Source organism: Fukomys damarensis, unplaced genomic scaffold (assembly GCF_012274545.1).
Source record: "Fukomys damarensis isolate Sample0158 unplaced genomic scaffold, DMR_v1.0_HiC HiC_scaffold_33, whole genome shotgun sequence".
Classification (NCBI taxonomy): domain Eukaryota; kingdom Metazoa; phylum Chordata; class Mammalia; order Rodentia; family Bathyergidae; genus Fukomys; species Fukomys damarensis.
In genome coordinates, this window is record NW_022900945.1 from 25330883 (window position 1) to 25342885 (window position 12003).

The following is a 12003-nucleotide window of genomic DNA, read 5'->3' on the forward strand; positions in this document are numbered from 1 at the left end:
TTTTAAAAAAAAAAAAAAAAAAAAAAAAAAAAAAAAAACCCACATTTTTCTTTATCCAGGAGACCCTGTCTTAAACCAAAAAAGGCTGAGAGTGGAGCTCAGTGGTCTTGGTTTAATCTCCAGTATCACAAAAAGAAAAAGAGACTAATTCTGGGCTGGAATCATAGCTCATTAGTAGAGTACATGCTTAGCATGCAAGAGGCCCTGAGTTTAATACCCATTCACTAAAAAAAACAAAAAAAAACTGATCCCGAAAAAGAAGAAGTGAATATTGTGCTCTCTGGTAATTCAAGTGAGTTATCCTATGTCAGGGTTTCTAAACAGTGGCACTAGCCAGGCATGGTGGTACATGCCTATAATCCCAGTGGTTCGAAGGCTGAGGCAGGAGGATCGCCACAAGTTCAAGGCCAACCTAGGTTACATAGTGAGTTCAAGTTGAGCCTGCAATACAAAGCAAGACCCTACCTCAAAAAAATCTAAATAAATAAATAAATAGTCCCACTATTGACGTGTTGGGTCAGATAATTTTATTGTTGTTATGGCAGTGCTGTGCATTTTAGGATGTTTAGTCATCACAATCAAAACCCCAGATGTTGCTAAGTGTCCTCTTGGTGGAGACTAGGAGGGGGAGTCCTCTGTTGACAACCATGCTATGTATTGACTACTGTATTATAGGTATTCAAAGCTTAAATAAATTATGTACATTCATAAAAAAATGAGATCATAATTGATTTTATTCTCATGGTTTGTGTCCATTTGGGCTTCTGCCATAAAATACCCTAGATTGAGTAACTAACAAACAACAGGAAGTTGTCACTATCAGTTCTGGAGGCTAGGAAGTCCAGGAGAAAGACACCAGAGTATGGTATCTGGTGAGGGCTGATTCCTCATAGTTGGTGCCTTCTATGTGTCCTTACACGGTACAGGCTCCCTCAGGTCATCGTTTTGAGGCCACTAGTCCTGTTCATGAGGGGGATCCCTCAAGACCTAATCATCTTAAAAATGCCCCACTTTCAGTACCACTACTTTGAAGATTTCCACATAGAATTGGGTACACAAATTTTCAGTCCCTAGCAGCTTGTGTGCAGTCAGAATTTTGAAAACAGATCATCAGTTAAACTTTTTAATAATTTAGGGGATTCAAGTGTTTGGTAAACTTGGAAAATTGTCAGCTAAATAATGAGAGAAACTAATTTAAGTTAACCCCTGTTTTGTATTTTATTTCTTTTCATTTTTGAATAATATTTGATTGTGTGGATGGCTATATCACATTTTGTTTATTCATTCATTGGTTATTTTTTTGCCATTGTCTAATCCAGGGTCACAGAGATTTATTTCTGTATTTTTTCCTAAGAATTTATGATTTTATACTTTTGGCTCTTACATTTAGGTCTGTTTTGAGTTACTTTTTGTGTATGGTTTAAGAAGAGATGCAACTTTATTCTTTTGTATGTGGCTACCCAAAGTTATCCTAGCACCACTTTTTGCAAGAATCTATTCTTTCCCCCACTGAATCATCTGGACATCTTTGTTAAAAACCAGTTGTCCACTGATTGCTATAGACTGAACTATCTCCCTCCAGAATTATATGATGAAACCCTAATCCCTACTGTGACAGAAGTTGGAGATAGGTTTAGGTGCATTCATAAGACTAGATATTCATAAAGATCAGTGCCTTTGTAAAAAGAGATGCCACAGAGCTTGTACTGTCTCCCTTCTGACACCATGTGAAGAAAAAGTGAGATAGCTATGTCTGGAAGCCAAGAAAAGGCCCTCACCAGAACCCAGCCATGGTAGATCTGATCTTGGACTTCAGCTGCCAAAACTATGAGAGATAAATTTCTGTTCTGTAAGCCACCCAGCCTATGTATTTTGTTATTGCTTCCTGGGCTAACTAATATACACTTAAGTGTAAGAGTGTACAGTCTGGTCTTTTAATTCTATTCCATTTGTCTATATGTCTGTTGTTATGCCAGTGCCAATGGTCATTTTTGACATTTAAATCCAAGTTGGATTTTATGCTTTTATATCATGGATCTTAGGTGTTTTCTTAGATGACAGTCATTTAGTTGTGACATGCTTCTTTCCTGTAGAAAGAATCATGTTGACATTAGTGTATGTAGAAAACTACCTTTACATAATTAAATTTAGGAATATTTGTATAGTTTGGCTGCTCTAACAATTGATGCAGTGATCCTTTTTTTCCTTATTTGTGTTTCTTTTGTCAAGTTTCTATAAACATAAATACAAAAATCAGAATATTACCTAATCTTGGCTTTTCTTGTTTATTAGAATAGTATCATATACGATAATTTAAACAGATTTTAAGTATGATTTAGAAAGGTTGTATTTTCCAGTACAGATCATAGGTCTATCATTGAGTTCCAAGTATTAATTTTAAAATGTATTCCTTTTTTCCCTAGTAGGTGGTATAGTGGAATTGTTGCAGGAACAGGTACACCTATAATTCCAGCAGTCTGGGAGGCTGAGTCAGGAAGATTGCAAGTTTCAACCTGTGCAATTTAGTAACTTAGTGAGATGCTGTCTCAAAATAAAAAATAAAATAAAGAGTCTGGGAATATAGCTCAGGGCAAAGATCTTGGGTTCAATCTTCAGTGCTGCAAACCAAACCAAAAATACATAATAGCAACAACAAAACAGAGCAGGCTTTGAACTCAAGGCAGATTTACCATTTCTTACTATGTAAAATTGTAGTAATCACTTACCATTAGTTTCCTTATCTGAAAAATGGGCATAATACCTACCTCATAGAGTTGTTGCAAAGTTTAAACAAAATGGTTGTGAAACACACTGCACAATGGCCTGGCATATAGTAGGCACTAAACAGATTTCAATAAATGTTATTCATGGTATTAAAACATTATGAAATTATACATTTCTGTAGCTGTTGAGCATATGTTTAAAAGATCTTAGTGATGGGTCAGAATTTTATATATTAGAGAAAGGAAGAAATAATGTCATCCTTTATTTGTTATTAAAAATAATGAGGGAAAGTTTGAGTTAAAAATAATTCTGTTGTCTCTTCTAGCTATGCATGATCTTGTTTTATGATTTCTAGGAGTTTCAGTTTTATAATTTAGAACAAAAAAGTTGGAGCAGCTAGCTTTGTATGCCATAGTAATTCACATTGCTGTATTTTAAGTACTTAATTACATATTATTTTGTATTAGGTTAGTCCTGTATATCTATGGTTATACAAACTCCTTAAGATTAGTTTGTCTCATACCAAATGATATCTCATCTAGCATCTTGCACATAAAAATATTTGTGATGTACTGCCCTTTTTTGGTAGATTGATTGAAATTTGTCAGCATTAAAACAGTACATAAGGACAGTGCTATAATGGAAAACACTGATAATACATTTTTAGAATAAAAATCCTGATGAAATAGATTATTGAATTTTTGTGTGAAATTCAGTCCTTTATAACTCTCTTCAATTCACATTCTTTCTTTTTAGATAATTGATAAAAATTCTGAAATATTCTTTTATGTTGTTGCTTATTCTGCAAGTCTTTTTGTGCACTTGAGTTAGGGTATGAAATATAGTTTTGAAAAGTTGTTTTATGTGAGATGACTTCAGATATTCCTCAAGGGTCAGTGGAAAGTAGTATTTATTTTTTTAACCTCATGATTAAAATTCAACTGATGATCATAAAATCATTGATTTCCCAAGAAGACTTACCATTGTTGTTATTTTGGGAGCATGTGTATGTGTGAGAGGGAAAGAAAAGAGGGAGGACCTTGAAATTTTAAGTTCAACAAGGACAACTGGGAGATGCTAGAACAACGTGTCAGATTAACATATAAAACAGCACAGAAGAACTATCTTAGGTGCTACTTATTTTGTTTGATGCATCTTATTATTATGGCTGGAAATAGGATAGATGTCTTCCTGGTATAAACTATACATTTTTTTGTTTTGGGCTTTTTTTGAGGCATTGTTGTTTTGGTAATGGTAATTGGATAGAACCTAGGACATGCTAAGTTACACCTTCAACTTGATTATATTTATTTGATTTTATATTTTGAGACACAGTCTCACTATATTGTCTAGGCTAGACACAAACTCTTGGGCTCAAATGACCCTCCCAGTTTAGCCTCTCTAGTAAGCTAGACTACAGGCATGTGCTCCCATACCCAGCTGTAGCTATGTATCCTTGTTCTATGTATCTGGGTCTGACTGAATGGGGAAAATCTGCCCCTCCAAAGGTTAGCTAAATCCTAGAGATAGTAATTGACTTGCCTGGAAATATACATCTGATATGCAAGCTAACCGATCAAGTACATATATCCACCCATACACCCACCTCCTCCATTTGTTTCTTGTACTCCAGGGGGCCCTATTTCTCTACCCTAATCATCCCAGGGCTAGGTACCAGACAATAAGAGATTGCCTCTATAGCCAGAGCCTGCCGATATTATTCAGACTAATTAACACATTCACGATGGGGCCATAATCAGTATGTCTCATAGCTGGGCGACTCTGAAGCACTGGTAGTACATGCGTGACTGGTCCATCCAGCAGCATGGGACAATCCCATTGAGTAGCACAAGCTGCCCAGTGGGATAGTTGTGCATGTACTACTGAAGGTTCAAGCCAGTGGGAACATATTAATTCTAGTCACTGTGTAGTTTAGGCTAGCCTTGAACTTTGTAGTCCAGGCTGGCCTTGAATTCCCGGTCATCCTCCTGTGTCAGCCTCTTCTAAGTGCTGGGATTACAGGCATGCACCACCATGCTAGGCTTTTCCCTCCTCCTGCCTTTTGACTGTTGCTTCTGCATGTGATTTTGTGTAACATGGTATGCCCCTTCCTTTTGCAAGTTGTAAAAACCAATTATGTTTTCAGTATCAATGATCTCTTGATCTGTTGGCCTCACCATACCTGAACAAAACCAAAATCCAAACACTTGTGAATGTCACAGCTGCCTCTTTCCCCTTTTCCAAAGCTCTGTCTTTAAATCTCTTCTTCCTAGTCCTTACTACTGGATGATCATTCACAGACCACCAAGATTGAGAGTCCTCAAAGATTTTAACTACTAACAGCCATGGTCAGTTTGTCTAGTAACATAATTTTTGGTAATTTCAGTTGCTACATAGGAGATGGTTCCAATAACTTGAATTCTCCATCCCTTCAATTGCTGTCTTCCATTTATCATGTTTTTAACCTTTCTTCAAGTTCCAGAGCAAACCAGTCCTATTGTATGAAGAATGACCCCAAGATACTGTGAGACCAAAAAGGGAGGCAGACAGATTACAGGTTATTTGGGGACTTCCTGAGAGAAACATTGTCCTTGGTGGCCATGAAACCAGTTGGATCCTTTTAATTTGGATCAGAAGGAGGGGTAGATTTGTAGGGGAGGGGGAAAATGACGTGTCCTAGTGGAGATACACTCATTTATCTTAAGATAATATGAAAGAGCCAGATAAATCCCTGGACTCAGGGTGTTGTTGTAAAGCTCCGCATACCACTGTAATAATTTAGTCTGTTTATAGTTTTCTGGGAAATTATGGAAGAAAGACTGCCCAGGGTTATTCTGGGGAAATCATGGTAGCTATGACTCAAGATAGCCATGTCAATTTGAATTTGTATATCTCAGTTACTCAGGACTTCAAATCCTATCTCATGTCATTGCCAATAATTGCATCAATTCTAAGCATCTTACTCTAATTTTTATCTATCTAGTTTATTCCTTGTAAGACTCTAAATGTAATAAGTCATTATCTTAGCCCAGTTTTTCTTGCTTTAACATAATACCCAGGACGGGGTAATTTGGAAATAAAAGAGGTTTATTTGGCTCTTGGTTCTAGAAGCCCAAGAGCACTGTGTTGGCATCTGTGTTACTGCTAATGAGGGCCTTGTGGAGGAACAGTGAAGAGAGTTGAGCACCAGTAAGGAAAAGCATGAGCGTGAGAGTGATGAATGGGAAAGTGGGGCTGGCCTGTTCTTTTATAACCCTTGAATGAAAACTAATTTATTCCCCAAGAGCTGATCCACTTTGTGGGGAAAGACATGAATCTGTTTATAAAAGCAATGCCCCATGACCTAGTTAGGATATCCTATCTCCTAACACTGCTGCATTGAGAATCAAACGTCAGTATGTGTTTTGGTGAGGACAGACCACATCCAACCACAGCATGCAACTCCATCAGGACCCAGGCTTACTGTATCTTACCACATTTTAATAGTCTCTTATTTTCTTATGTCTTCATTTCCCTCCTTACTCAACTTAAATTCCTTTTGCACATAGCTCCCTTGTCTCTTTTGAATTGGTTTTATTTACATGTTAAAACCCCATATCTTATATACAACTTTTTGGCTCCTCCATTCCTGCATCCACACGGCTGAATGTGGCTGGAAAAAACATGCAGCCGTACTAATCATTTTCACCTTAAATTCATGACTGAACCTTAAGTAGGCACTTGGTGCTGTTAGTTCTACCATGTGGTTTTGTCCTTTATTCTATTGATATGATATACAACATTGATTTTCTTATATTTAAGAAACTTCTGAATTCCTGAGCTGAATTCCAGTTGGTCATGGTGTGTAATTCTTTTTATATATTGCTGGATTCCGTTTACTGTTATTTTGTTGAAGATTGTTTCATTTGTATTAATAAAGAATATTGATCTGTTTTTGCTTTTCTGGTAAGGTCTTTGCCTTCATTTGTGTCCTTAATGCAGGCATTAGAGAATGAACCTGAAAATTTTCCAACTTCTACTTTTTTGGAAAAGTTAGTGAAGGATTGGTGTTAATTTAATTTTTTTAGAACTTACCAATGAAACCATCTGTTCTTTGTGTGTGTGTGTGTGTGTGTGTGTGTGAAGTTTTTTATTAAATTTAATTTGTTAAAGGTCTACTCAGATATTCTCCTTTTTCCTGAGTCAGGTTTGGAAATTTGTGTCATTCTGGAAATTCACCTTGTCATTTTGGTTATCTGATTTTTTGACATTATATATTAGTTTGATGTTTTTAAAAAAATTATCTACTGCTTTTCAAGATGTATAGTTTTCATTTGACTTTCCTATATTTCAGATTTAAAAGGTTTTGAAATAGTTTTATATATGAATGATATATTTTATATGTATAATATGTCACATATGAAAACAGGACATTGGGGAAACTAGCTTTCTTTTTCTTTAAGAATCATTATTTTAATTAATGTTTTATATTTTGTCTTTTAGGATTGTATATTCATCAAACAGAAACATAAAAAACTATGAAGAGGAAATTCTTAGCAAAATGAAAATGGAAAGCGGGATACCTCAAAAGAAACTTGATTTTAGTTTTCAAAAGCATAAAAATTCATCTGATTTTTCTCTTCAGAAGCATGAGATTCCAGAGGATGTCAGTGATAAAGATGAAAGTTTAATTTCTAATGGTGAAGTATTTTTTTGTGGATTTTATCAAATTTTATATTCATGAAAATAATTACATTCTGATATAAAGGAAAGCATTCTTCAAAAACTGTGCTACCAATTTCAGTAAGCATAGAGAAAGGAATATAGTAATGTGGTCAACTTCCAGTTTTCCGAGTAATTGGAGATAGAGTTATTATGAGTAAATCTACATATAATTCACAACACTTTGTTTTTTTACTGCTTAAGCTTCTACTGTACATGTCATTGTCCTTATTTTTATACCATACATTTTAGCAGACTGTAGTCAGTTATAACACAGTGTATGCATTCCTTTAAAAATACTATGCAGCACAAAAATTGTTGCACAAAAACTTTGTTGTGACACATTTTAAAAAGATAGTAACTTAAGCCAGGTATGGTGGTGCACGCCTGTAATTCCAGCACTTGGGAGGCTGAGGCGGGAGGATTGTTGTGAGTTTGAACCAGCCTGGGCTACATAGTGAGTTCCAGGTCAGTCTCAACTACATAGTGAGCCCCTGACAAAAAAAAAAAAGATAGTAACCTAATTAAAATGGTAGCTTTGTTTTGCCTACATTATACAATGCATACAGCATTTTACCTTTCAAAGGGCCTTAAATTTGCTTGTGGAAGTAGGTGTCAAAAGGCTTGCATCTTTGGAGTTAGTGTGAGTTGTAAAAATTAATTGAGAGAGAGAAAGGGAGAGAGAGTGATTCTGATAAGAAGCCTGATGTCTTTGGATCAGAGAAAAGACCTGTTATTACTCATAACATATCTTAGTGCCAGTTCTCAGTTGTCAAACTCCATGAGACAAAGCGCTGAGGGCCTGATGTTTCCTTGCCAGTGCAGTGAAATTGCACCACAAGAGAACACCAAAATTAGGAAACTTCCAGCATGGAAGTATACACCTATAATTCCAGCACCAAAGGTGCAGAGACAGAAGAATCACCATATGTTTGAGGCCAGCCTGAAGTACATAGTGATACCCTGTCTCAAAAACAAAATTAAAAGGGCCGGGGATTTAGCCTCGTGGTTCCACCGCCTGCCTTGAAAGTGCAATTCCAGTACCAAAAAAAAATTTAAAAATTAGGAAACTCTAAGCTTTTGTTGGCTGCTGCCAGATCTGCCTGTCAGTTTCTGGGGGATAAAAAGGTGGGTGAAGATATAAATACTATTCTTGACTTTCAAGTTGTTATGGTTTGATCATACGTGTTCACTAAAAGTTGCATTTGTTCAGAAGTAGGACTTTTGGAAGGTGCCTGGATCCTGAGTGCTATTTTCATCAGTGGATTAACCCACTGATGAATTCATAACTAAATGAGCTGTTAGGAGATGGGCCTGGTAGGAGGAAGTGTGCCTTTGGAGGTGTATCTCTTGCTCAGGCTCTCACTTTGTGCTTCTGGCCACCTTGAGGTGAAAAAGTTTCCTCTTCTATGCCCCTCAACCACGATCTTTCTGTCTCAGAGCCAGCCAACCACAGACTGAAGCCTTTGAAATTGTGATCCAAGAAAAAAAAAAGGCCTACCTCTCTTAAATTGTGTGTGTCTGGTGTTTCGTTCTAGTGATATCAAGTAGCCCAATATAAAAAAGTAGTACTAAGGCTGGGGTCACTGTTTTCACTGTACTGACCATGTGGTTCAGAAGCCTTTGGAAATGTTTTATAGAAGGAGTTTGGAAAAGTTTGGAGAATCAGACTCGAGAAAGACTAAATTCTGTAAGCAGTGCCAGTTTATCTCCTAGATTATTCTCCTGTTACTTCTTTATTTTAGGTTTTTGCAGTTTTTTTTGAGAATTTGTAACCCAGATAGTCTGTAGCTTCCTAATTATGCCAACCTCCATTTGTATTATATAGAATAATGTGAATTACAAGTCTGGTCATGACATTTGCCTTGTTAAATTATTTTGTGATCTCCTATATCCTTAATTTAAATCTCAAATTCCTTTCCCTGGCATCTGGGGATTTCATGAATTGGCTCCTACCTTGACCTTAGCTGCCTCCTCTCTCCATAACTCCCTCATGCCCCGTCAGCTGCAGTTCTAGTGAATTCATTGATCCCCCCTCCCCACAAAGAACAGTGTTTTGCCATCTCTGTGTCTTTGTACTTGCTCTTTATTCCTGGAATGTCATTATAGTTATTCATCTCTTCTTTTTTTGAGACAAAGTTTCACTATGTAGTTTGGACTGCTCTGAATTCATTAGGTAGCCCAGACTAGCCTTGAATTCTTGGCAGTCCTCCTGCCTTAACTTCCTAAGGCTTGAGCCACAATCTCCAGCTTCATTACTCCTTTTAATTGTCTACTTTGTGTTAGGTTTAAGATATGAGTGAACAAAGTAGAGAACTTGTCTTGCAGTCTAGTTGGAGATACAGTTGGTGGGTCATATACCAATAGGGCACATGTAACCTGGACTTGGGCTTCCAGAAAAGGCCACATAGAGGGGATAACTTCTTAATTGAATCCTAAAGAAAAATCAGCAGTTTTCCAGGCAAAAAGGGAGGAGTATTCCAGGCAAAGTAAACATGAATATATGCCTAGAAACAGAAAAAGCCATACATATAGCCATTTGGAAAACAAGAAGTAGTTTGTTATAGGCATAGGATGGGGTTGGGGACAGGAAAGGTCACAGTAGCAGATTAACCCTGGAGATACAAGTAGAAGCCATGTCATGCAAAGCCATATTGGAAGGTTGACCTTACATTTTTTCCAAGCTGGGCCACATTTTTCCCCTTTTCTGTTGTACTGGGGATTGAAGCCAGGGACTCAAGTGCATGCTACACAAGTGCTCTGCTATGGAGCTGCATCCCCAGTCCTTTTTAAATTTTATTTTGAAATAGGTTCTCACTAAGTTGCCCAGGCCAGACTCAAACTTGTGATCCTTTTAGCTCAGTCTCCCAAGTAGCTGGGATTACAGATATGCCTGGATCATATTGGGATACTTTTAAGAGAGTAAAGAAAACATTGCTGTTAACATAGTCTTCTGTCCTTATTCCAGGACATCCCTACTCCCCAGGATACCCACATTCTGATGCTCAAGCCTCTTATAAAAATACTGTAATATTGGCATGTAACCTATACACATCTCCTATACACTTGAAAATATCTCTAGATTACTTATATCTAATACACTAAATGTTATGTAATTAGTTATTAACAACACTGTTTAGAGAGTAATGACAAAAAAGTAGGTAAATGTTAATTAAGCACAGATCCTAGGTGCATTAGCCTTTCATCACTAGACTGCAATACTTGGCACCTACAACTTAGAAGAGATTTAATTTGGCTCACAGTTTCAGAGTTTTTTCAGTCCAGAGTCAACTGACTCCATGGCAGGAATATCATACTGAAAGGTGCTGGTGGAAGACAGGTATTTAGTACATGACAGCCAGGGAGCACAGAGCAAGAACAGCACTAGAGAAAAAGGGTGAGGGGCCATATACAGTACTCAAGGTCACACCTCTGTGACCCACGTGCATACACCCAGTAATATGTTTTACTCATACCCCCAGCAGCTCCCAAGCCAGTCAGGTTGACAGTTAATCTTAACCACAACACTAGGCCTAACTACATAGTACACATATATGTATAAAACTATACCTTACTGAAACGTATTCATGTTCGGTAGGCTATTTGAGTTGTGTTAACTTTGTTTTCTTTTGAAAAGTTATAGTTTTTGTCTAGAAATGTGAATTAAATCTTCTAAGGCATTGTAGAAGTAGGATAGTCCCTTTCCTACTGCCTAATTCTGATTGAAGTTTTACATATAATATCATCAAGTATATATTGAGAATCTATGGTGTCAAGCATTGTTCTAGGTCTGAGGGGTACTCAAAATCTAAATGAATTTCCCACCTTTTTGGACCTTATATTCTGGTTAAAGAAGTTGGAATGGAGTAAAGAATAGACAATAAACATGGTAAAGAAGTCAGAAAGTTGACATACTACAGGGTAATAAAACCAAGACAGAGAAAGAGAGTTGTGAGGAGCAGTGAAGGAGTTCTAATTTCAGATAGGGTGGTTATGTTCAGCCTCTGAAAAGGTGATCATTAAGCGATAGTTTAAAAGAGGTGGGAGAATCAGCCATTTGGATACCTTAGAGAGGAATGTTCTAGGCAGAAGGAATGTCATTGTAAAGATCCTAAGGTAGGACTATACCTGTCGTATTAGAGGAATGAGAAAGAATTAAGTGTAGAAATGAGCAAAGTAGTACACATTGAAGTCAGAGAGATAATGGGGAGCCACTTGTTGGAGGATCTTGTGTGACATTACTAAAAACATTGGTTTTTATTTTAAAAGAAATGGGGTGAGACTTAGGACAATTTTGAACTGGGGTAGACCATGTTCTGAATTGCGTTCTTAAAAGATACCTCTGGATGTTTTGTTAAAAATAGGCTGTGGGGGTCAATATTGGGAGACCTGTTGAGGTCATTGCAGAAATCTAGTTGAGAGATGAGGACGTAAAAGAAGAGGTGTTGAGTAGCGCTTAGATTTTGGTGGTAGAGCCAGCATGGTATTGTAGTTTGTATTCCAGGAATATCTATAAAGATACGGTTAGTGGGACTCTGTCAGCACTGACTAATCTTCTGGGCTTCCAAAGTATTATAT

At 37.0% G+C, this 12003-nt stretch overlaps 1 protein-coding gene across 1 annotated transcript in view; it reads left to right on the plus strand.

Annotated features, from left to right (window-relative positions):
• The window catches only part of Btbd8 (BTB domain containing 8), a 91211-nt gene that overhangs the window by 4735 nt on the left and 74473 nt on the right, over positions 1-12003 (plus strand). Inside the window, exon 3 of the mRNA XM_010644931.2 lies at positions 7207-7403. Within this exon, the coding sequence (XP_010643233.1) occupies positions 7207-7403 (197 nt within the window). The remainder of the gene's footprint in view (positions 1-7206; positions 7404-12003) is intronic.